The sequence below is a fragment of the Trachurus trachurus genome (genome assembly GCF_905171665.1).
Source record: "Trachurus trachurus genome assembly, chromosome: 5".
Taxonomy (NCBI): domain Eukaryota; kingdom Metazoa; phylum Chordata; class Actinopteri; order Carangiformes; family Carangidae; genus Trachurus; species Trachurus trachurus.
Genome location: NC_139896.1, coordinates 1,831,678 through 1,854,266, shown reverse-complemented (window position 1 = coordinate 1,854,266; position 22,589 = coordinate 1,831,678). Strand labels below are relative to the sequence as shown.

Sequence of the window (22,589 nt, the reverse complement as noted above, 5' to 3'; positions counted from 1 at the left end):
TTTGCAGTAGTCCGGGTTTGAAGACACATCATCACCTTCACCTGAGTCTGATGGTCCAGCTGGTTTCCCTCCGTCTCTCCTTCTGGTTTCTGTTCCTCAGCATCATCCAGCTGCTGCTGCTGCTCCAGATGTTTCTCTCCCAGATCTCACTTCTTTATATTCTGAAGCAGAGATCTATAATTCATCAGAGCCTTTCTCTCTGAGTCTAGAGGTTGGAGCTGCTAATGGAGGATGGATGTATAATGCATCATGATGCGGCAGAGCTCAGCTGCTTCACATCGCTCTCTGACTCTGACAGACTGATATTATGGTCTGTGTTGGACCATCTCCTTCTCCAGGTGTTTTTCAGTCTTCTCCCTCTGCCCGTTGAACATCTGGACTGCTGTTGGTTCTAGTCTGGTTTGTTCCTCAGGTTGATTTTATATCTGAGGCTGATGGAGGTTATTGGTGATGATGGTTGTTGGGTTCGTGCTTCTGTTTGTTTGGGTTTTGTGGTCCATTTATTTCCTGCTACAGTTTGGATTTGTCTTGTATCTCAGTTGTTCAAAAGGTTTAATCTGGATCAAAATTATCTGGTTTTCGAAATCCCTTTCTTTGCTCTCCAGGATCATGTAATCCATCTTAATTTTATTGTTTTTTGTTGTTTCTTCCGTGTCTTTTAAACAGTAAGACCTGATCTGAGCCACAACAAATGAATAAAACAAAACAAATCTACATTAGTCAAATACACCATGTGTTTCAAATTCAAAATTCAAAAGACAAATTTCAGTTTTCATTTAATTATCCAGTAGTTTGGGAAAAGTTATTTTTGTCCTGAAATAATCAAGTTAAGTTTATTTACTTTAACACTACAATTTTAAATGTTTCAGATGTAATTTAATGTTTATATCCTACATTATAAATGTTGTTTTTTGACCAGTTTGAATTTAATCTAAATCCCATGTTGTTTCTGAATCCACCAAACTGCTGGGATCAGAATAATCCTGATTGTTTGGATCAAAGTTTTCCTGATCCGACTAAACAGTTCTGAACAACACAAACTGAGGGTTTGATCCAGATTAAAACAGAGACTGGATCACGTGATCTGATCTGATCTGGTCTGAGGATCTGGTTTTAGTTTAGAAACAACACATTTTCAAGATTTGATCCGATCAATGATCCAAAATCCCATCAGATTACCTTTGAGGTTTAATACAGAAACTTGTGTGTTGAGCTGTGCCTGCAGTGTGAGGACGGACTGAGACTTTAACCCCAGTGTAGATACATGTTTACCTGCTCCCTCTGACCTCTGACCTCTGACCTCTGACCTCTGAGTGTGGAGTCTCTAACAGATCTGAACCTGAACTTGAGGGATGAACCTGCTGCTGTTACAGATGTTGATCCACAGAATGAGTCGTGACTCATTACTTCCTGTATGGAGTTAAATATGTGAACGATGGAGGAACAGGACGTTAAATAAGGAGAGGGATCAGAAGCTGCATCCCATAATAATAATAATAATAATAGTAACAATAGAAAGCAGAGGTCACAGTGTTTGTTAGAGACAGAGATGAATGTGTGTTCTGTCTCAGCAGCTGGAACATGTGTGTGTGTGTGTGTGTGTGTGTGTGTGTGTGTGAAGCTCAGGGTCAAAGGTCATGAAACACATCCTGAGCGTGACCTCAGCAGATGAATGTGACATGTAAACTCTGATTAACACACACACACACACACACACACACACACACACACACACACACTCTCTCCGTAGCCTCCAGCTGTTGCTGCTGTTTCTAAACATGTTTGTCTAAGAATCACACAGAGACACAGAGGAACCTGCTGCTGCTCGGCTGCTCGGCTGGTCCATCTCTGTCTGTGACTATGACTCTGTCTGTGTCTCTGTCTCATGGAGGAGGAGTATAGGGTTAGGGGAAGTAGAAGACAGTAGACAGTAGACTAGACAGTAGAAGACACTCAGAGAGCTCTGTCTCTGTCTCTCCCTCATAAATCAGCATCAATAATGAACGGGTCCATCTGGTGCAGTGATGCTGCTCGTAGCTCCATCACATGTTTGACTGAAGAACTCAGAGCTGATGGAACCAGAGACCTGGACCAGAGAGTCTCAGCTGATCCTCTAACACTGAGAGTCTGTCCTGTCCTTTTTTATAGTTTTGGCATTTTATTATCCTGGCTGACACTAGACCTCATCTCAGTGTAGATTGAGATTCGGTCTGGGAACCACCCCTTCATTTTCTCGTTTTTGAGGCGTGGTTTATTACAGTTTCTCTCAATTGCTAAAACACTAAACCCTGTTGTCTGAACCAAATTCTCAGTTGCCTGAACCCACTGACTGAATCAGTCACTCTTTTGGCAAAACCATCAGCACTTTTCACCTGTTTCGACACAAATTACCAACACATTTTCATTGTGATGCACCTGTTATATAATGCTGAGCACAGGTGGCAAAAGTCAAACACAACTAAAGCACAAGTTTCACCGGTTGAACACAACAACTCAAAATTGATAACACTTGTGTCTAATGATGTGAGGGCACATATACTGTAAGCTAGTTCAGGATGAAGTCCTGTGGCCTGATCCAGTACAGAGAAATGATGCTGTGGCTGAGTTATGCACTTCTCATTTCTATATTTTTGTACTTTATTTTTACATAGACTTACTGTATACAAGTGCTAAATGCACAAGATTTCAGTTTGTCTTTGTACTGTACAAGTGCTACGTGTAAAATGCACAGGATTTCTGGTTTTTGTACTTTTGTTTTTGTACTACAGTACAAGAGCTAAATGCACAGGTTTTTTGTTTTGCAACATGCATTTAGCTACAGTGAACAATAAACATTTATTTCTACAGCTTCATGTCCTGAGCTTTGTGTTTTCTATTTTTCTATGTAGTGTTTAGTGACTGCTCAGTAGTGTTTTTAATTCTGATTTGACAACATAGTTCAGTTTTGAGAACAGATTGAACTGTTTTGAGGTGAAAGTTTGGTTTTGCAAGAAGAGTCTGAGGTTTTGTGAATGTAGCTTGAAAATTGGGGTTTGTGTTCACAGTTTAGAGAAAATGAGAGAAGCTTTCGAGAAATGTGTTTTAGCAATCGAGAAAAACTGTAAAGCCCAGAGCTACGAATGTCTATCAAATGCGTCTGTACGTAGCTTATAGCCAATCGTATCAATCATACCGATGACGTATGTAGAGCCACAGAAATCCACTCGCTAAACGTTGCTCTTTTTTCAAAATAAACTTGCGGTCTAAACGACTTAAAACACTTTCTAACGCTGCGTCAAAAAGTAAAGTGTCTGCCGCCATGTTGGATCAACAAGCTATCAACAAAGTGGCTTCGGTTTGTCGTCATCGTCTTGCAACTATTCTGATAATCTAATAATCAGTTTGAGTATTTTTTTTTTTAAAGAAAAAAAGCTCCAGATTCTCTGATTGCAGCTTCTTCAATGTGAATATTTCTGGTTTCTTTGTTCCTTTATGACAATAAACTGAGTCTCTCTTTGGTTTGTGGACAAAACAAGACATTTGAGGACGACGTCGTCTGGTGGTTTGAGAAACACTGACTGATGTTTTTAGACATTTTTTAACATTTTATTGACCAAAAAACTGATCGATTGCAGTCCTACTATTTTCTATTTTATATTTAATCTTAGATGACAGCTGATGAACTGTGTCGACCTCAGAGAGGATCGGTGTGAGGGCGGTGTCGGGTCATGTGTGTGTGTGTGTGTGTGTGTGTCATGTGATCAGCTGTGTGTGTGTGAGGTGACGGAGCAGAGGGAGGAGGTGTCGCTGCTCAGCAGGGAGGCGTCGCTCTGTCACTAAACCAGCTGCTGCTGCTTCCTGTTCAACTTAAAACCTCTGAGCTCTGACAGACAGCACACAGCTCCTCAGTTATCTATATTAGTAGAAGTAGTTTATTCAGTCTTTTACACAAATTATTTACAGTTGAGCATCGATCACAATCAGTCAACCTTCCATAATACCATCATTAGTTCAACTAGTTTCATTAATAAAACATAAATAGATCGAAAAGGTGCAGGCTGAAGCTTATAAAAGCCTAACCCCCTAACCCTTTAATTCATTATTTCAGTAAATCCGTTAGAGCGAGAAAGAAACAAGTATCCAAGAAGCCAAAAAATAAAATAAATGAATAATTAAACAGTATTACAGTTGCAGTCAAAACCCAATTAATCAATCCTGCTACTATGTTTTTAATCTAATTTAATCAATATTAAATCAATATTCTCCTCAGTGTTTCCTCTGACTGTCTGTCCTGTATCGATGAAGCAGGACGACGTCTGTGCAGCTTCCTCATCAATAACAACCAGAGATTTACAGTGTGTGTGTGTGTGTGTGTCATGTATTTCTGAATGAGCCTCCTCTGATTGGTCGGTTGGTTTATCTTTACGGTTTCTCAGGACCTGATTGGTCGAGAGCTCGTCGTCGTCGTGTGACTCTGTCGTTTCCTTCTCTTTGTGTTCATGGTTGAACAATCAGAAGAAACTCAGTTTGACTTTTCCTTCTTTACGACTCAGGGAGTCGGTTCAGTTCAGTGAATGATTGATGAATGATAACTGTGATCAGAGAGTTGGAGTGAAACATTACAACATGTCTACACTGCAAAAACTCAACATCTGTCCAAGAATATTTGTCTTATTTCTTGTCAAAATGTCTCATTTCTATTCAAAACTAATCTCTTTCCACTTTAAATAAGACTCATTACCTACAAATTAACTTGTTTTTAGATCATTTTCACTTGAAATAAGTAGAAAAAGCAAGTTTTTTGTGCTTGTAATAAGAAAGAAAAACTTGCTCCACTATCAGATTTTTCTACTTATTTCAAGTGAAAATCTGCTTGAAAGAAGTAAAAAGTGTCTAAAAACAAGCTGCTTTTTATGTTTAACTATGTATATGTATAAATAGACTTATTAGGTAGAATGAGATTAGTTTTGACTAGAAATAAGACAAATATTCTTGGTGAGATTTAGAGTTGTTGCAGTGAGATCTCATTGCAGTGAGATTGGATTATTGATTATTGGTGTTTCAGTGACAGTTCAGCTCATTAAATGCTCAGAGTGAAGTGTGTGTTAGTGTGTAACAGTGTGTAACTGTGTGTAAGTGTTGACACTCCGACTCGTCTGTGATCTGGCAGCAGTTGTGGCTGCGGCAGCGTCCAGACTCTCTCTGCCCGAGGCCGAAGCCATCTGTCTCTCACACACACACACACACACACACACACACACACACACACACACACACACACACACACACACACACACACACACACACACACACACACACACACAGAGATAGATATGTCCATGTGTCTATGTGTGTGTGTGTGTGCACGTGTTTTTTGTACACTCAGTGTGCACATGTTCATGCAAGCTGCTTCCATTTCCTCCCTGATTGCGTCTGAGAACAGGAAGTGGCACATGATGATGATGATGATGATGATGCATCTCTGTGGGCCGAGCAGAGCGTCTGAGGAAGAAGAGGAGGAGGAGGAAGAGAAGAAGATAGAGAGGGAGAGCTGAACATATAGTATAGAATATAGTATATAGTATAGTATAGTGAGACCAACAGGAGATGGAGAAGTGTAGTTGTGTAAGAGTTTCGCCTGCTCAGCACTTCTCCTCTCGTTTTACCCTCTGACCTCCATCTCCTCTTCCTCTTTGTTTCCTGTAGAGCTGCAACAATTCATCAATTAATGCAACAATAATCAATTATTAAATGAATCGTCAACTGTTCTGATCATCTAATGGCGCTTTTCCACTACACTGGCGCGGCACGGCACGGCACGGCACGGCACGGCACGGCTCGGCTCGGTAAAGGTGCTTTTCCACTACAGCTGAGTTCTCTAGTTCCTCCTCAGCGGGGGCAGGGTCGACACGGGGGCGATCGTGGAGCCACATTGTCCATGTCTTTTTTCGATCCGCTCGTCAGCTCCAAACTCACTGGTCTGCTCCTCGTTAACAGACCACAGTGGTTTAACACACAGCAACATTTAACTCAGGTGAAGGAACAACAACAGTCTGATACAGATCAGCTGCCGCTCTGTTTTTGAAATTTCCGGGTTTGATTCTCATGTGGGACATAGCGCTCTGCCCAATCAGTGGAAGGCAGCCGGCTGATGTCAGGTTATAGTATCCCTTCGGCTGCTTGGAACCAGGGCCGAGGAGGAACTAAAATGGTACCTGGTACCAGGTACTAGGGCTAGTGGAAAAGCAAAAAAAGTGGGCCGTGCTGTACCGTGCCAGTGAAAAAACGCCATAATAATCAACTTGAGTAGTTTTTTTTTTAAGAAAAAAAGCTCCAGATTCTCTGATTTCAGCTTCTTCTATGAGAATATTTCTGGTTTCTTTGTTCCTTTATGACAATAAACTGAGTCTCTCTTTGGTTTGTGGACAAAACAAGACATTTGAGGAAACACTGATTGATGTTTTTAGACATTTTTTAACATTTTATCGACCAAACAACTGATCGATTAATCGTTTAAATAATGGACAGATTAATCGATAATGATAATAATAGTTAGTTGCAGCTCTATAGTTTCCTTCTCTCTCGTTGCATTAACAGCAGCTGCTCCTGGACCTGAGCACACAGTGTAGTTGTGTTATTGGCTCCAGTGTGTGTGTGTGTGTGTGTGTGTGTGTGTGTGTGTTGCAGAGTGAGACTGTGAGAAGTCTCATGAGGATGAGGAGGACGGAGCGATGATGTCCCACAGTGGGCGGAGCCTCAGGAAGCAGAGATGAGAATCACATTAACGTCGACTCAACGGCTTCAAGGATGTTGATCTGTGTGTGTGTGTGTGTGTGTGTGTGTGTGTGTGTGTGTGTGTGTGTGTGTGTGTTCAGTGTGATCGATGAGTCTTTAATTAGAAGGAATTAGAATCAGTCTCGTGTGTCTCATTCGACTCGTTGTGTTGTTGTAACTGTGTAAAGGATCAGTTCAGTTTATCGTCTCATTAAAACATTTCTCTCTCAGCGCAGCCGGAGATTTATTAATATTTCAACCAACTGAAGAGTTCAATAACACAGAGACACAGTTACAGTCTGAAGATTTACTGGATCAACTCGTCTTGTTCTTTAGCTTATGAAGCTTCTGTTAGAGTTTCTTTTTGTTTTTACCTCAGATTTAACAGATTTAATATTCTCGTCCTCATCAGAGAAAATCAATCACTTACAAATGACAGTTTTTACAACTTCATTCAAAGGCTTCGTTGGCAGAAAAGCTTCAAAAAACTGTTTAGCCAAAGCATCAGAATTCAAGAAAGAAAGAAAGATGAAACAAACAAACAATACATGATGAGAAAACAGGACTGACGACAACAAACAGTAACTTAAAGGGATAGTTCAACATTTTTGTCAAACTGGCCCATCACCATACTCCCTATAGTCATAGCAGTAGGTTTGTTACCTTTAATTGTCGGTGCAAGCTATTTTTAGAACGGCGGAGCAGAGCCGTGAGCTGCTCAGAGCTACGCTACGGAGGCTCATTATGGGATTTCTTGGTTTCCCTCATCAAACTCATCAAATACACAATCCAACAACTCCACAACGCTCTGGTGGACAAGTTGTGACCTGCACATTCACCACGCTATGAGATAATAACAGATGATGCACGTTGCCTTCAGGGACAGTTTTTCATCAACAGTCTCTGTATTTCCCTCTAAAACAACTCTGTTTTAACTCTTTAACTCTGTTTTTGTTCAACTCTGTTAAATTCCTACCAATTCAATGCTACATTAGTTAAATGGAGCAGTATCTGTGCATTTACCTTTACTTTGGCGATACGGTTCATACATAGGCCTAATCTTTTTTGGAAAGTGATGGTATTTAGGAATCTTTGCGATCAATTAATTGTGGCATAGTGACATCCCTATTCTGGTTGGTTCTGGTTGGTTCTGCTGCTGATCGTCTCAGCTCATCATGTCCCAGTTGAGGTGGCGTTGCCCCGGTGACCCCAGTCTCTCTCTCTCTGTGTGTGTGTGTGTGTGTGTGTGTGTGTGTGTGGCCCTGCAGCCATGTTTGTTTGTGCAGCCGGAGGTGAGAGGACGAGGAGGGGGCGGGGCTTAGTGAGTCAGTCCTGCTGCTGATTGGATCGGACCAGGCTTTAAACACCAACAGCAGAGGCCTGTGTTCTTCTCACTGAGCCGAACCGACCCACACTGCTGCCTTTGTGTCCGGCTCACAGTCCCACCACAACGGCCACACACACAGACACACACACACACAGAGTAAAGAGGCTTAGTGCTGCAGGAGGAGGAAGAGGAGGAGGAAGAGGAGGTTTGAGAGTGAAGCGGTTTGAATGGAAGCAGGAAGTGGCGGCTGAAACATGAAGCATAAGTGTCTGCGCGTGTACATGTATGTGTGAAAATTTATGTTTGTACGGGTTTATATACAGATATTGGTGTTTATGTATTTATGTGTATATGTGCGCATGTGATGGTACATTTATATATGTGTCTATATACTGCATGTAGCATGTCAACACTTAATAGAAGGGTTAGGGTTAGTAGCTGAGTAGGGTTAGGTGAAGAGTAGTAGCTGGCTGGGCTGCACACTGCAAAAACTCAAAATCTTTCCAAGAATATTTGTCTTATTTCTAGTCAAAACAATCTCATTCTACTTAAAATACGACTCATCACATTAAAAGCAGCTTGTTTTTAGACACTTTTTACTTCTTTCAAGCAGATTTTCACTTGAAATAAGTAGAAAAATCTGATAGTGGAGCAAGTTTTTCTTTCTTATTACAAACACAAAAAACTTACTTTCACTGGCAGATTTTTTCTACTTATTTCAAGTGAAAATTTGTTTGAAACAAGTGAAAGTTCATTTTTGGGTGATGAGTCTTATAGAGATTAGTTTTGACTAGAAATGAGACATTTTTACAAGAAATAAGACAAATATTCTTTCAACACTGTTTTCGTTTTTGCAGTGCAGACGTTCAGTTTATTTTATGCCACTTTTTGTTGTTCTTCTACTTCCATTTCTTCTTGTAGGTAGCCTATTATCTAATTTGTGAATTAATTCTTCGTAACAAGGGGTAGAACAATATAAGTTTGCTTCTTTCTGACCCCTTTCATTCAAGAGTTACAGTATTGTCATTATTTTTTTTTACGAGTTTTATTTTATCTTTCGTTTTTATGCTCAACAAATGAATGAAGCAGGAAGGTGAAGAAACGAGCGGCTGATCTCAGACCAGTGGGAAGTGCCCTTTACACTTTCTTCCTTTTATGTGTGGACTTGTCATTTAGCTCATGCTCTGCTGAGCTGCCGAACGCCAGGAATCCTCCCTCTCTCTCTCTCTCTCTCTGGTCTGAGATCAGCTGTGGGAGGATGAAGCTCCGTCAGATCGTCTACTTCCTGTCAGAGGAAGCTCAGCGTCCTTATTAGGGCGCAGCAGGTTTCACAGCTCAGACTGAAGAATGAGCTCATGTTGGAGAAGTGGATGTTTAGTTTAGTTTAGTTTAGTTTAGTTGAAGCAGCAGCAGCAGCAGGACTGGTGCAGTCTGACCCAGTTTGACCTTTGACCTCTCATGCAGCTTCAGGAAGCTCAGAGCTGCAGAGCCACTCAGTTTGATTTACAGCTGCTTTAGTTTCTTAAGTCCAGTTGACCTGAGTCAACTCCTGTTGAAGCCTTTGACCTGGACAGATGATCATTATGAAGCTGTTGAAGACGTTCCCACTGGGCCGACAGCTGCTGCACTGCAAAAACTCAACAACTTTCCAAGAATATTTGTCTAATTTCTAGTCAAAACTAATATCTTTCCACTTAAAATAAGACTCATCACCTAAAAATTAACTTGTTTTAGATCATTTTCATTTGTTTCAAATAAATTTTCACTTGCAATAAGTAGTAAAATCTGCCAGTGAAAGCAAGTTTTTTGTGCTTGTAATAAGAAAGAAAAACTTGCTCCACTATCAGATTTTTCTACTTATTTCAAGTGAAAATCTGCTTGAAAGAAGTAAAAAGTGTCTAAAAACAAGCTGCTTTTAATGTGATGTGTCTTATTTTAAGTAGAATGAGATTTGTTTTGACTAGAAATAAGACAAGTATTCTTGGTAAGATGTTGAGTTTTTGCAGTGCAGCAGCTGTCGGCCCAGTGGGAAAATCTTCAACAGCTTCATAATGATCATGTGTCCAGGTCAAAGGCTTCAACAGGAGGTTCACTCACCTGGACTTAGGGTGAATTCCAGTCCGCTGTGGCGCTGCTGTTATTACGTCACTTTGTTAAGTTTTAATATTTTTTCATGTGAGAAAGTAGCTGTTTAGATCCCCAATGTGCGGTCGGTTTATCCACATGAGGCTGTTTAGACGTTTGCTCTAATGTTTTTAGGAGAAGTGAAGCTCCACCTGTGGAGCAGATCAACGGCTCGAGAGCTGGTCGGCCGGCCAACCTCCGTCGTCATCCCGGGAGAAAAGACCATCGCTAATTAACTTACCCACAGGTTTTTAAAGGTTTACCGCCGGGTAGTTACATTCTTTTTAGGAGATAAATGCTGGTCTCATTGATGAAATGTAACAACTGTGGCAGTCGCATTAGTTTGTTTGAATTAAAAGTGAAGCTTCATGTGTGTATTGGACAGAGGAGCAGCGCTGCCTCGGGGCTCTGGAGCCTAACGTTAGGTACAGAAATCACCACATTTACATCAATAAATAAATGTTTTACAATGAACCGATCAGTCTGCATTACACTTTATTTTATTTTATTAAGTTAACGTGGTTTTGAATACAGGATTTGTGGCAAAAGCGACTGACGACTGATGACGTATGTGACTGTTGAAGGGGTGTCACAATTCTTAGGGGTTGACTTTCAACCCCTAAGAATTGTAGCTCCGTTTCAAGGGTTAGGGTTAAGGGCTAGGGGTAGGGGTAGGGATGAAAACTAGAATTGGAATTGGGCAGTAGTTTCTGTCTTTGAAGATGTTTCACCCCTTTATCCAACCGGCTTCATCCGTTCCTGTAGACCAGACCACTGGTTCTGAAAGTTTCACACACACACACACACACACTCTGACCTGACTCCTCTTTTCCGTCTCTGCCGCCATGTTTTTTCTCCTCATTGAGTCGAACGACGACCACAACTGTCGGACACGTTGCCCGGTTGCTAGGCGACGGACAGTGTTTTAGGTATTTACTTTCCTGCAAACACAGCTTTTTGTCGCCTCCCGCTCCGTTCACGAACCGAGGTCCCGCTGTAAAACATGATCAGTGTGTGTGTGTGTGTGTGTGTGTGTGTGTGTGTGTGTGTGTGTGTGTGTGTGAAAAACAAGGACATTATCTTTTACTAATACTGTATATTTATTCTACTGGAAACAGTTAAAAGCTCATAAACATTAATATTTAGTTGGTGTTGTGTTGCATCGTGCAGGAGTTGTTCTTAAGGTCTGGAGGAAACGTCATGTTTGTTTTGTTACTTCAATACATTTAAAGTAATTTCTATTTAAATTGTGTAGCTACATTTTAGTCATTAACATTAAAAACACACTCTGTTTGGGAGGAAAATAAAAGTAAAAGGTAAAAAAAAAAGAAAAACGGAATTCCCAAAGATTAAAACGGAAAAAACAGAATTCAGGAAATAAGTAGATGGATGGATGGATGGATCATGGATGGATGGATGGATGGATGGATGGATGGATGGATGGATGGATGGATGGATGGATGGATGGATGGATGGATGGATGGATGGATGGATGGATGGATGGATGGATGGATGGATGGATGGATGGATGGATGGATGGATGGATGGATGGATGGATGGATAGATAGATAGATAGATAGATAGATAGATAGATAGATAGATAGATAGATAGATAGATAGATAGATAGATAGATAGATAGATAGATAGATAGATAGACATTCTTCCAACTTGTGCATATTGTGATTTGATGATACTTTTATTTTTACTTTTAGTTTTCTATCTTTGTCATTTTAGACACGTTTGAAATAGAATTATTTTATTTATTCATCCAGAGTGGGGCGCAGCGTGATGATGTCATTACATAATAGAGTGTGTGTGTGTGTGTGTGTGTGTGTGTGTGTGTGTGTGTGTGTGTGTGTGTGTGTGTGTGTGTGTGTGTGTGTCAGGTTGTGTTAACAGTAACAACTCGTCTCCTCCAACATGTTTATTAAAGTACATGAGCTTGTACAGTCGACGCAGCTGCCGACATGAAATATTAAAGCTGAGTGGAGCAGTGTGTGTGTGTGTGTGTGTGTGTGTGTGTGTGTGTGTGTGTGTGTGTGTGTATGTGTGTGTGTGTACGGTGTGTGTCTGTGTGTGTGTGTGTTGTGTTCACTGCAGCGTTAACACTCTGTAAAAACGGCCGCTGCTGCTGCAGACGAACATGAAAACCTCTGATGAGTTCATGTGTCGGAGCGAGATCACGTTAAACTCAGCGTTGTGTGTGTGTGTGTGTAGCTGTGTGTGTGTGTCTGTGTAGCTCCGTGTGTGTGTGTGTGTTGTACAGTGTGAGTCCAGTTACCTATTTGTTAACCAAAGCAGCAGCAGCTCAGACCGACTGTTAACAGACCCAGGGTCAGTGGGCAAACTCCACAGGGCATGTTTACCGTGTGTGTGTGTGTGTGTGTGTGTGTGTGTGTGTGTGTGTGTGTGTGTGTGTGTGTGTGTCCCTGCTCAGTCATGAACTCAAAGGTCTACTACACACACACAGTGTTGTAACAGCCTGGTGTGTGTGTGTGTGTGTGTGTGTGTTAGCGTGTTGCTGCTCTGATGATAACGATCAGTTATTAATTATCTCTATTGGTGCTTCATTCATTCATTAATTCTAGCAGCTCGTTAACAGACTCAGTTCATCTGGTTAAACAGAGCAGATGTTTAATTAGTTGTTTTTTAATTCAACAGTATCACGAGACATTTATATGAAGAGTTTAATACAATTAAAGGGCAATTCCGGGCAAATTCAACTGGGGGCTGTATGTTCCTAACATTGTAGGTCTAAAAGAAGGAATCTGAAGGTTTTCAGTTTAATGTCTCCTGTTTTGCGGTAGTTGTGTCTGTCCCCGCGTCGCCACGGCAGCAATGAATGGGAGCGGATTGAAGTTCTGCTGCTTAGGCTGTTTCCATCCCTCAAAGCCACAGACAGCGTCAGGTGGAGACTCAAACATGCACCCAGAAGTTTATTTACTTCAAGCAACAAGCCGACATGTTTGTAAAACTAGATCTAATTCAAAGTCTGGCGGAGTCGAGACCCAAGTTGACGCTCGGTGTGTTCAGGTGCAGTGGGAAGCTCCCGTTTGTGTCATAAACACAGGAATATCAACTCTGGACTTGCTTGAAGTAATAAAAACTTCTCGGTTTGCACTGTCTTTCTGTGTAAATATCTCATGTTACAATATTAAAACCTGCAGCTTATAATCAAGTGCAGCCTATATATGTATTTTCTTTTAACATTTAGCTGGTGCAGCTGATACTCATGTGCAGGGCCGTTGCTATGAATTCTGGGCCCCCTAAAAGAATACTAAAGTGGGCCCCTCCCCCTAACTTTTCCTTTTTTTTTCTTAGACTACGTATGTATTATCGTTTTTTTATTTAGCCTTCTTTGTTTTGATGCTAATGCAGCATTACACTGCAAAAACTCAAGTATCTTAGCAAGAATATTTGTCTTATTTCTAGTCAAAATGTCATTTCTAGTCAAAACAAATCTCATTCTACTTAAAATAAGACTCATCATATTAAAAGCAGCTTGTTTTTAGACACTTTTTACTTCTTTCAAGCAGATTTTCACTTGGAATAAGTAGAAAAAATCTGATAGTGGAGCAAGTTTTTCTTCCTTATTACAAACACAAAAAACTTACTTTCACTGGCAGATTTTTCTATTTATTGTGAATTTAAGTGAAAATGATCTAAAAACAAGTACATTTTTAGGTGATGAGTCTTATTTTAAGTGGAAAGAGATTCGTTTTGACTAGAAATGAGACATTTGGACAAGAACTAAGACAAATATTCTTGGAAAGATGTTGAGTTTTTGCCTTTTTTTTGTGGGCCCCACTGGGCGCTGGGCCCCTAGAGTTATCATCTATCATCTGCTCAGGTGCTCTATAGTCTGGAAAGTAACGGTAACATTTATTTATCGGTAAACGGTGAAAAAAAAAAACAGCCGATGGTTTAACGATTATCACAAATATGCAGAATATTATCGTCTGATGTGATGATCGACTCTGTTAATGATCAGTCAGCGTTGATTGTGTTCAAGTGTTCTTCATGCTGCTGTCAGAATAACCACATTAATATGATTTAATATGAACTAGATTCAGACTGAAGCTCAGCAGAAACCTGACGACTCTTCAGCTCACACACACACACACACACACACACACACACACACACACACACACACACACACACACACAGCCAGTGGAGGAGGAGCTGACAGCTGTCTGTGGAAACCATCTCAGCCCATTCCTGCCCAGAGGCTCAGTGTGTGTGTGTGTGTGTGTGTGTGTGCGTGTCTTTGTATGTGTGTAAAGTGTGTAAAGTGTGTCTGTGTGTGTGTGTGTGTGTAAAGTGTGTGTGTGTGTGTGTAAAGTGTGTGTGTGTGTGTAAAGAGTGTGTAAAGTGTGTGTGTGCAGCATGCTGTGTAGTGTATTTTGAGGGTCATCCCAGAAAGACTTCACCCGAGGCCGTTTAGTACTCAGAGTGAACTGACAGCCACCGCTGGCTGTGTGTGTGTGTGTGTGTGTGTGTGTGTGTGTGTGTGTGTGTGTGTGTGTGTGTGTGTGTGTGTGTGTGTGTGTGTGTGTAGTGTGAGATTCCTCGTGGCAGATGAGCTCTCTGCCGTCGCCTCAGGCTCCGAGAATAAACAGCAGAGGAGAAGAAAAGGAGGAGGAGAGGCTGCGTTAGGATGTAAAACACTGATGAAGGGAAGAAGAGGAGGAGGAGGAGGAGGAGGAGGAGGAGGAGGAGGAGGAGGAGGAGGAGGAGGAGGAGGAGGAGAAGAGAGGAGGAGGAAAAGGAAGGAGGAGAGGAGGAGATGAGGAAGGAGAGTGAGGAGGAAGAGTGAGGAGGAGGAGGAGAAGAGAGGAGGAGGAGGAAGAGGAGGAAGGATGAGGAAGAGGAGGAGAAGAGGGAGGAGGAAGAGGAGGAGGAGGAAGGAGAGGAAGAGGAGGAGGAGGATGAGGAGGAAGAGGAAGGAGAGGAGGAGGAGGAAGAGTGAGGAAGAGGAAGAGGGAGGAGGAGGAAGAGGAGGAGGAAGAGTGAAGAGGAGAAGGAGAGGAAGAAGAGTGAGGAAGAGGAGGAAGAGTGAGGAAGAGGATAAGGAGGGAGGAAGAGGAGGAAGAGTGAGGAAGAGGAGGAGGAAAAGAAAGGAGAGGAGGAAGAGGGAGGAGGAGGAAGAGTGAGGAGAAGAGAGGAGGAAAAGGAAGGAGGAGAGGAGGAAGAGGAGGAGGAGGAAGAGTGAAGAGGAGGAGGAAGGAGAGGAGGAAGAGTGAGTAGGAGGAAGAGTGAGGAGGAGGAGGAGGAAGGAGGAGAGGAGGAGGAAGAGGAGGAGGAGGAGGAGAAGAGAGGAGGAGGAAAAGGAAGGAGAGGAGGAAGGAGGAGAGGAGGAGGAGGAAGAGTGAAGAGGGTGAGGAGGAAAAGGAAGGAGGAGGTACAACCGCCTCAAAACCTCCTTCATCCCTCTGTCCATTAAACTTATGAATGAGCAGCTTGTGTGATGATGTGTATGAATGTTTGTATCTGCCACTAGTAGTTGTAGTGTTGTTGTCTTGTTGTGAAGCAGCACTGCTCTCTGTCCCAGAGAAGTTTCTCCCACGGGTTAGACTCATACATGATTTTGACTTTTCACTTTGACTTTGACTTTGTTTCCAGATGTGATGATGATGTCACTGCAGCTCCAGATGTGATGATGTCACTGCAGCAGCGTGTGTGTATTTGTGTATGTGTGTATTTGTGTATTTTTAACCCCGTCCTGTCTCTTTGTCCCTCTGCAGGTGCTGGGGAGTCGGGGAAGAGCACCATTGTGAAGCAGATGAAGTGAGTGATGACGGCCGATTGTTCTGCTCTTCCTCCCCAACACAACACACACACACACACACACACACACACACACACACACACACACACACACACACACACACACACACACACACACACACACACACACACAGAGCACATTCGAGGAAACAGTGTTACTACAGGATGATGATGATGATGTCTGAGGGTTTAATGATGATGATATTAATCTGGACTAGAGCCGCAACAGCAATCAATGAATTGAACAATAATCGATTATTAAATTAATCATCAACTGTTCTGATAATCTAATAATCAGTTTAAGTAGTTGTTTAAAGGGATAGTTCAACATTTTGTCCAACTGGCCCATCACCATAACCCCTATAGTCATAGCAGTAGGTTCGTTACCTTTAATTGTCGGTGCAAGCTGTTTTTAGAACGGCGGAGCAGAGCCGTGAGCTGCTCAGAGCTACGCTACAGAGGCTCATTATGGGATTTCTTGGTTTCCCTCATCATCAAACTCATCAAATACACAATCCAACAACTCCACAACGCTCTGGTGGACAAGTTGTGAGCTGCACATTCACCACGCTATGAGATAATAACACAACGTTACCACACAGAGTTGTTTTAGAGGTTTCAGTTTAGTTTTAGTTAGTTCAACAAGTTTTAGTTTAGTTTTTATTGAGTCTTAATTTTTCAGTTTCTCTGAAGATGAAATTTCAAATTTATGTGATTTTTGTCTTTTAGTTTCCTCCTACTAATCTTCCCATCAGTCCCATCACAGTCGTATACTCTTATCTACCTGGGGGGTGTATAGATATTAATATAGATATTAAGATGTCAAGTTTTCTTCCTGCAACTTTCTACGAAAACTAAAGTCGAGGCTTTTTGGGAAGAAGTCAGAAGAACAACGAAAAAAGTTATTTCCCTCATCAAACTCATCAAATACACAATCCAACAACTCCACAACGCTCTGGTGGACAAGTTGTGACCTGCACATTCACCACGCTATGAGATAATAACACAACGTTTGTAACAGTTCGTGAGTGAGAGTCGGTCGTGTGAGCAGGAAAAACAGTAATGTCCACAAAAATAGTTAACTTGGGACTTCACTCTTGCCCTTTTATTGAGCCGAACACTTCATACTATCATACATGACAAAGAAGCGGTCTCACTTTACTCACTGTTAGCTGAGTTAAGAAGAGGAAAAAGGAGAAACCATAGGGAGAAACCAGCTCAGTAAGCTAATGGCGTCCACTCATCGGGTAGCCTTCTTCTCAACTGAAAACAAAACAACGCGGCGCAACGCTCAATGACGTCCCGGCGCCGCCACGCTTACGTTCTTAAAGGAACATTTACAACTGTTACATATTCCCCCCAGTAAGACAAAGGCTGTCCCCAGCCGTATGCATCCGAGAAACAGGCTATACTTAACATACTCTCATACATGAAAAGCATTTAAGCTGTCATAACTAAACAGGGCAGTATACAGTATATTATGCAGGCAGCTGGCATACATGTCAGTACCAAGCAAAAGTAAAGTCCTCCATTACATATTGAAATGAAAAACACAACACATCCTACTGCAGCAAATATTAAGTCCCACGTTATGAACATTATTCTTACTCTTCTGTTATGAGAACAACTTGAAATAGTTATCAATACTTAAACAGTTTTCAATGGAAAAACACTGTAACTACCACTCAGGTAGGCTGGATAGAAAACTTAAACCACAAGTATAGAACACACATTACTCATTAATGCAACAGCAACAAGGTCTCAGCTCCTCTGGGAAGAACTCCTTCAACACTGTTGGAAAACACAAACCGTAAAAGCAAAAGCTGTCGTCAAAGCAAAATGTGGAGACTGAGAAAAATCTAACATATAAACCATATTCTGCTTTGTTCAACACTTTGCTGTTTACTACATAACTCCACGTGAGTTCCTTCATAGTTCTGACGTCTCAGTTTGAATCTAGTATTAGTAGTAGTAGTAGTTTATTCAGTCTTTTACACAAATTATTTACAGTTGAGCATCAGTCACATTCAGTCAACCTTCCATAAAACCATCATTCGTTCAACTAGGTTCATAAATATATCGAAAAGGTGCAGGCTGAAGCTATCCAGCTTATAAATGCCTAGGCTACCCTTTAATTCATTATTTCAGTAAATCCATTAGAGCTCTTCATGGTTTCAGAGTCATAGAAAGAAACAAGTATCCAATAATTAACAAATGAAGCCAAAAATAAAAGAAATAAATCATTTAACAGTATTACAGTTGCAATCAAAACCCAATTAATCAATCATGTTTATAGCTTTCTATCATACTATGTTTTAATCTATTTTTAAATTGTGTTTTGCATTGTTTTACTCCAGCCATTATACATTACAATGTATAAAGTAATGAAAATAAAGAAAAAACACTGAATGAGAAGGTGTGTCATTAATATAAGAACTGAGAAAGTGAGCTCATCATTTCTCTGTTTTAGTGTTGAGCACACTGTTAGTTCATATGAGAGGAGGAGTGAATAGTTTGAGCTGCTTTAAAACAGATATAATTACATATTAGATATTTTCTCTGTTATAAAGTGAACAAACAGTAGAGTTGATAAACAGCACGTGAGGGATTCTGCTCCTCCTCTGACAGGACGATCACAACACTGACACGTCGGTGTCACTGGAAACTCATCCAGTTTATTTCTCCCTCTGAAAAAAAACCTCATTATCACTGAACTAAGAGGTTTATGTGTAAGAATAAAAATAAAAAACAGGAAATGAGCTCATTTATGACGAGATTTTCACTTTAATCCAGTTTTATTTTAGTCGTGTTAAACTTCCTGTGGTCGACTCCAGACGCACAACATTAACCACACACATTATTTTAGACTTAGTTCCCTGTGTTGTGGTTTTTATTCTGTTTATCTGACTCACAGAAATCCTCAGGTGGAAGACGTCGTGGGTTTTCTTATAATTAGAACTCAAGAAGATCTTTCTTAACAGATTAATATTTTCATTTAATCAGCACAATACAATGAAATATACTGAACATATTTATTGATCATATATTTTTCCCACATCCCAAATAAACTTCTTCTTCCCAGTTCCTTTTAATCTTATCAAGAGAAATCAGCAAGTTGGTAAATTAAAGTAGTTTCTAGTTTTATGGGCATAAGTCCATGTTTGGAGGAATGTTGGGGAAAGAATCATTGTTTAACGTGGAAATAAATATCAAAATTAGTGTTGGTTTCGGTTAAAGTTAAAGGATAATTACCGTTTTTTTACATTCTGGACCTTATTTCTAGCATAAAATCCGATCATTTCCTCCCCCAGATAACTTTGGTGTCATTACAAGTGGTTGTGATGAAATGAGCTCCAGCCGAGAGGCGCGTATATCCGTATAATGGAGTCTACAGGGCAGCAGAATGCAGCCTCTAAATAACACACAGAGTTGTTTTAGAGGTAAATACAGAGACTGCTTGATGAAAAACTGTCCCTGAAGGCAACGTGCATCAGTGGTTTTGCATGAATTTCCCTCTAAAACAACTCTGTGTGGTAACGTTGTGTTATTATCTCATAGCGTGGTGAATGTGCAGCTCACAACTTGTCCACCAGAGCGTTGTGGAGTTGTTGGATTGTGTATTTGATGAGTTTGATGAGTTAGAAACCAAGAAATCCCATAATGAGCCTCCGTAGCGTAGCTCTGAGCAGCTCACGGCTCTGCTCCGCCGTTCTAAAAACAGCTTGCACCGACAATTAAAGGTAACGAACCTACTGCTATGACTATAGGGGTTATGGTGATGGGCCAGTTTGCCAAAATGTTGAACTATCCCTTTAATGTGGAGAAAACCAGTTGGTTTCATGATCATCAGGTCGACAGAAACACAGTTAGTGTCAGATTCAGGTTGTTTTTTAGAGAGTTCATCATCATCATCTCAGGTTCTGGTCCCGATCAGAACAACAAGTCGACCAGGAATGTCGTGGTGTGGTTTTAGTGTGTGTGTGTGTGTGTGTGTTTTCTGAGCCTCTCTGTGTTTCTCTGTCGTCTCTCTTGCATCTTAATGAGGTTCCTATTCAGTCCAGCACAGCACCAAAGAGCAGCGTGCTGTGTGTGTGTTTCTGTGTGTGTGTGTGTGTGTCCGGTGGGGGTCGGGGTGTGTGTGTGTGTGTGTGTGTTTGGTTTCTCCTGTCTCAGTCTCTCAGTCTTTCAGCTTCTTTCTCTTAGTTTCTTTTTTCAAAACTAAGTTAAATATTTGTTTTCGTGTCTTCGAGCTGAGAGACACAGACAGACATGCCTGGGTTTTCCCAGCTGCACCTGAACTCAGCACATACACTGCAAAAACTCTAAATCTTTCCAAGAATATTTGTCTTATTTCTTGTCAAAATGTCTCATTTCTAGTCAAAACTAAAAACTCTTTCCACTTAAAATAAGACTCATCACCTATACCTATAATGAACTTGTTTTTAGTTCATTTTCACTTGTTTCAAACTAATTTTCACTTGAAATAAGTAGACAAATCTGCCAGTGAAAGGAACTATCAGATTTTTCTACTTATTTCAAGTGAAAATCTGCTTGAAAGAAGTAAAAAGTGTCTAAAAACAAGTTACTTTTTATATGATGAGTCTTATTTTAAGTAGAATGAGACATTTTGACTAGAAATAAGACAAATATTCTTGGTAAGATATTTGAGTTTTTGCAGTGCACACAGTTTTCACTACCACAGATATTATTATAAGATGCACATGTCAGGTCAGCAGCAGGTTAGCTAACCCTAACCCTAACACAGAGACAGGACGACACATGATTCATCCATTCATTACTGTTGTTGTGTGTTTATTGTGTGCATCAGTGTGTTTCTGTTCTCTCTAAACGCTGCTCTCTCCCTCTGTGCTGCGTTCAGGATCATCCACGAGGACGGATACTCAGAAGACGAGTGTAAACAGTACCGAGCCGTTGTCTATAGCAACACAATCCAGTCCATCATGGCCATCATCAAGGCCATGGCCAACCTGAAGATCGACTACGAGGAGGCGGCCAGAGCCGTGAGTTAAAGCTTTAATACAGAGTCTTCATCTGTTAATGTATTCAACAGTGGAAGATGAAATGATCTCCAAAAGACATACAACTTAAAGGGATAATTCAATCAACACAACACAATCCAACAACTCCACACACTGCAAAAACTCAAAATCTTTCTAAGAATATTTGTCTTATTTCTTGTCAAAATGTCTCATTTCTAGTCAAAACTAATCTCTTTCCACTTAAAATAAGACTCATAACCTAAAAATTAACTTGTTTTTAGATCATTTTCACTTGTTTCAAACACATTTTCACTTGAAATAAGTAGAAAAATCTGCCAGTGAAAGCAAGATTTTTTGTGCTTGTAATAAGAAAGAAAAACTTGCTCCACTATCAGATTTTTCTACTTATTTAAAGTGAAAATTTGCTTGAAAAAAGTAAAAAAGTGTCTAAAAACAAGCTACTTTTTAACGTGATGAGTCTTATTTTAAGTAGAATGAGATTTGTTTTGACTAGAAATGACATTTTGAGTAGAAATAAGACAAATATTCTTGGTAAGATTTTGAGTTTTTGCAGTGCAACGCTCTGGTGGACAAGTTGTGAGCTGCACGCTATGAGATAATAACACAACGTTACCACACAGAGTTGTTTTAGAGGGAAATACAGAGACTGTTGATGAAAAACTGTCCCTGAAGGCAACGTGCATCAGAGGTTTTGCTTGAATTTCCCTCTAAAACAACTCTGTCTGGTTTTTCAGTTTTAATACCAATTTATTTGGTTATGAAAGAGTTTTTTTTTTACAAAACTAATGTTGCAAATTGTCCAAAGATGGAAATATCTAACCTAGAAACTAAAAATATTCATCTTTACATTAAATTGACTGAAAAGCAGTTACATTGATGCACATTTATTTAACATGACCCACTCCAGAAGTAAAGAGTGCAACAGTGCAGTGGTGAACATTAAAAGATCGATCTAAGGATTTTATGAATCGATATCAGATCTTTCAAATAAAGATCAATATGAATCGGAAAATAGATTTTTTTTAACCCAGTCCTGGTAAATAGTAAATCTCTTGTCTGCCCTGCAAAAATTCAAAATCTTTCCAAGAATATTTGTCTTATTTCTTGTCAAAATGTCTCATTTCTAGTCAAAACTAATCTCTTTCCACTTAAAATGAGACTCATCTATCACCTAAACATTAACTTGTTTTTAGATCATTTTCACTTGTTTCAAACTAATTTTCAATTGAAATAAGTAGAAAAATCTGCCAGTGAAAGCAAGTTTCATGTGCTTGTAATAAGAAAGAAAAACTTGCTCCACTATCAGATTTTTCTACTTATTTCAAGTGAAAATCTGTTTGAAAGAAGTAAAAAGTGTCTAAAAAAAAACAAGCAACTTTTTATGCGATGCGTCTTATTTTTAGTATAATTAGATTTGTTGTGACTAGAAATGACATTTTAACTAGAAATTAGACAAATATTCTTGGTAAGATTTTGAGTTTTTGCAGTGTGATTCCTTGGTCAAAGTTCTCTGAGAGCTCAAGTCTCCTGGGTTTCCCATTCTGTTGCTGCTGCTGCTGCTTTGTTTCCCTTT

At 40.3% G+C, this 22,589-nt stretch overlaps 1 protein-coding gene and 1 long non-coding RNA gene across 2 annotated transcripts in view; one reads left to right on the top strand and one right to left on the bottom strand.

The window, feature by feature from the left end:
- Positions 1–22,589, bottom strand: part of LOC310986485 — a 252,456-nt gene that overhangs the window by 174,787 nt on the left and 55,080 nt on the right. The gene's annotated exons all lie outside the window — the stretch shown is intronic.
- Positions 1–22,589, top strand: part of LOC310986472 (guanine nucleotide-binding protein G(i) subunit alpha-2-like) — a 94,121-nt gene that overhangs the window by 52,385 nt on the left and 19,147 nt on the right. The window contains exons 2-3 of the mRNA XM_083972402.1: positions 15,953–15,995; positions 20,875–21,016. Of these exons, the coding sequence (XP_083828528.1) occupies positions 15,953–15,995; positions 20,875–21,016 (185 nt within the window). The remainder of the gene's footprint in view (positions 1–15,952; positions 15,996–20,874; positions 21,017–22,589) is intronic.